This window comes from Blastomyces dermatitidis (assembly GCF_000003525.1).
Source record: "Blastomyces dermatitidis ER-3 genomic scaffold supercont1.10, whole genome shotgun sequence".
Classification (NCBI taxonomy): domain Eukaryota; kingdom Fungi; phylum Ascomycota; class Eurotiomycetes; order Onygenales; family Ajellomycetaceae; genus Blastomyces; species Blastomyces dermatitidis.
Window position 1 is genome coordinate 941,511 of NW_025544783.1, and position 3,569 is coordinate 945,079.

The 3,569-nt window shown below is 33.0% G+C and overlaps 2 protein-coding genes across 2 annotated transcripts; both read right to left on the reverse strand.

Annotated features, from left to right (window-relative positions):
• Positions 1–1,217: 1,217 nt before the first annotated feature.
• On the reverse strand, positions 1,218–1,570 carry BDCG_17697 (uncharacterized protein; the record flags this gene model as incomplete). The annotated part of the gene is made up of 2 exons (XM_045426779.1): positions 1,218–1,473; positions 1,536–1,570. The coding sequence occupies 2 exons, from the start codon at positions 1,568–1,570 to the stop codon at positions 1,218–1,220; spliced, it is 291 nt and encodes a 96-aa protein (XP_045282376.1).
• Positions 1,571–1,866: 296 nt separating this feature from the next.
• Positions 1,867–2,019, reverse strand: BDCG_17698 (uncharacterized protein; the record flags this gene model as incomplete). Its single annotated transcript, XM_045426780.1, has 1 exon — positions 1,867–2,019. One exon carries the CDS (start codon positions 2,017–2,019, stop codon positions 1,867–1,869), a length of 153 nt encoding a protein of 50 aa, XP_045282377.1.
• Positions 2,020–3,569: the final 1,550 nt, after the last annotated feature.

Genomic DNA, 3,569 nt, shown 5'->3' on the forward strand with positions numbered 1-3,569 from the left:
CTCATGCTCATAAGATTCACTTTCAATTTTGAAATGTAACAGACACTGCTTAGCAGCATATCTGCTTCTTCAACAGGTATCTTAATATTCTCTATAGTCATAGCTGAGACTATCATTTCATCTGTCATTTTCAACATCACTTTCACCTTCTGAGGTTTTGCCATGACAAGATTCCTGTGAGATGTGACATGAGCGCCCAATTCAGAGTCTAGAATTCAAGTATCTTTTTCTGTCTAGTCACTCACATAGGCCTTTTCTTTGATGCAAAATACTTGCTTCATAACATTGTGAACAGGAGCAGCATCTGTGTTCTTCACATCCTTGTCTTTATTCTTGTTTCTATTTGTATTGAAGTTTGAAGAATGTTTCTCAGAGTATTTCTTCCAACAGTTAGTCTGAATATGATCAATCTTTTGACAATAATAGCAGATCCTCGCATCATTACCTCTATATTCAGGTTTGAATTCAGTGTCCTTGTTCTTGTCATTGTCTTTCTCTTTGTCCTTGCCTTTCTTATCCTTATCTTGTGTATTATTGATAGAATTTCTAGATACATCAGTATTTGCTTCATTCACAGCAGAGAGCTGCAAAAGAATATCACAGCACAGGCTTATAAAATCATTCTCTAAGAGTTGAGTATTATCTTTGTCAATTTAATTCATTCAATTTCTTATGAATGAGGCTCAATCTCTGTTGACTTCTGTAAGCAGTCTATTGAAAAACATGACATTCAGAATCTCATATTCTAGACAGATATAATCAGTTCTTATGATAATCAGACATTCAATGAAAGTGTGATCTGAGTCTTTTGACTTAGCAGTCATGCTAATTAATTTCTCAAACAGACAGGTTCTGCAGACAGCAGGCCTCTCAGAAAAGTTATTCTCTATAATAGTTCATAGAGTATAAACAGATAACTTGAATTCCTTGAGTATAGTGAAATGAGCCTTGGCCTGCAGAGCAATTGCAGATCACATGTAATTGTATAATCAAAGATTGCATTCTTTTCAGAAACATTGCATGTTCATGATGACATTCTCATCAAGATCATTATCTTCAAGAATATTATCAGTTTCAGACTGTTCTGCAGTCAAAAGAATTTCCTCTCTTCACATTGAGTAATTAATGAATTCAGTGAGAACAATTGATCTTTTGATGAGTCTTACTTAGCTTCTGAATTCTTCAAGAACTTTCATTATAACAGATGTCTTCTCTTTTCATTGAAGGTATTCTATCAGATCTGCTCTCATCTCATCACCTGCAGAGTCACCCCTACTGATCTTCATTCGCTCAACCTCATGCTGAAGTCTTGCTATTTCTAGTCTCATGCAAGTCTTCTTACTCACTGAGCTATTGTCATTCTGATCACTTGAGCTCCCTGCATTGCCTGACATCTCACTGATGTCTAGACTGACCGTGTGACCGTGTCTGAAACCAGGACCAGATTTTTTGATAGTCTCATTATCAATTTGACTGATCCCATTACACGGTTTTAACATTAGATAGTAGTCTCATACTGTCCCAGTGAGACTTACTGTCTACTCTTGTCACATTTTCCAAATGAGACCATGATTTCCACTTCTCAATTTAAATTATTTTTATTGCTTTAAATGACTTTAAATCTCATTTGAGTGTTATCAAAAAGTGTTACTTTTTAAAAAATTAAAAATAGTCTAAAAAAAACCTTAAAATGTCTAAAAATAGTAACTTTATGCCAAGAATGGGACTAAATGAGATCAAATGGGACCACTTTCTCATTTTTTTCAAGTCATGGTTTCATTTTAAAATCTGATATATAGTCACTTTGCAGGTTTTTTTGATAGCTAGTCCCAGCGGGATTCACATCAAGAAATGTATGAGACCAGATCAAATGAGATCAAACGTGAAATTCATGGTCCCAGCGGCCAGTCTACTGATGCCTTCAACTGAGTCTTTGTATTCATTGTTAAACTTATCAGATTGTTCTTTCACAATTGTGTCATTCAGCTCAAACACCTCAGAAGCTGTCTTCTGATTCATTATTGATATTAGCAGTGATCTGTGATCTTGCATTTGCTGCTCTGATGTTTTCTTGTTTTTCTGTCTTGAAGACATGTATTCTTTTATTAAGTCAGGCGTCCCCCCGGATCTTAGATTAATCATGGGTTCAATCACTCAATAAATCATCTAGGCACACTTGTAACGACGCATGAAGATGTCAATTGCATGTTATTTTACAGCTTTTTCATTGCATAGAGAGCTTCATAACCTCTTGAAGAATAACATTGTTGTGTTATGTTGTAATCTAACTACACGAGTTACACTAAATGAATAGGTTGAGGTGGCACGTGACTAGAGTAGGTGTAGTAATCATCAACATATTTTTCATGCAGTTCAGATTACTCAGAACAACATATATAAGATTGATAAATGAGAGTTTAATAAGAATTTCAATCATCTGAACAAGGCAGTCAAGTATATTGCAATGTCATATAAGTATGATTTTGACTGAAAAGTTAATCTTTCTGTGACTGCTGTTACTACTGTTGATAACATTAATTCTACAGTTTCAAATACAGGTCTCAAGAATACAAGAATATCAAAGACTCTTTTAAACTGATACTGTGATCTCAGTCACATTCATACTGATGCTATAATTACTATAATCAAGGATTTCTATACTGAAGTCACAATTAAAGATTCTAAGACTAAGTTCTTTTGTAAGAAATGTGTTAAGACTGATATAATATGAGATTATTTGAAAACACTGATGTCTAGATCTATCTGACTCATTGAGAAGGTTTATATTAATCTTGTAGATAATGAATATACATTGAAAGATCTCTCTGACCATCTTTTAGAGTTTCATCAGAAAATTAAATACTGAATACTTATCATCTGCAATGCAACTTACTATCATTGAGTGTATTTTTTAAAGTTTAAAAATGAGACTGTTCAATACTTTGAGTTATGACTCAGATTCATGAGTAATCTCAGGTATACAGTTCCTGCTTTTCTACAGACTGATATTAATAGTGTTTTTCAATTCACATATATACACACAGTCATGAATTTATATAATATCAAATGAAAATCAACAGCATTACATTCATCACATCAGAATGATGTTTCTGAATGTGAGATCTGCACTATCATGAAACAGATTAGAGCTGCTCTTTTAAAAGATAATCTCTCTAAGAAGTTCTGAGCAGATATTCTAGAGACAGTGATTATAATAATTAATAATACTTTTACATCTACAGTTCTTTACAACTCAAAATTTTGATCCTCTACTGCAGAGACTTCTGTGATTTCAAGTTCATATAAGATTTCTTAATGTGCACTTATGAATACCTCACTGAATGTAAGGCATTTTCACTAATTAAGTACAGAGGTTTTTATTCACTTGTATAAATCTCAGCAGCCTGTGAATAAGCTTTCTTCATGTGCTGATTTCTATTATATCATTGAATTCAGTGATATATTAATATATTACCTATGATATTCTGAATCTGATAAGATTATTATCAGTAATAATGTGAGGTTTCTGATCACTGAAAAACTGATTATTACATCTATGAAACTTATTA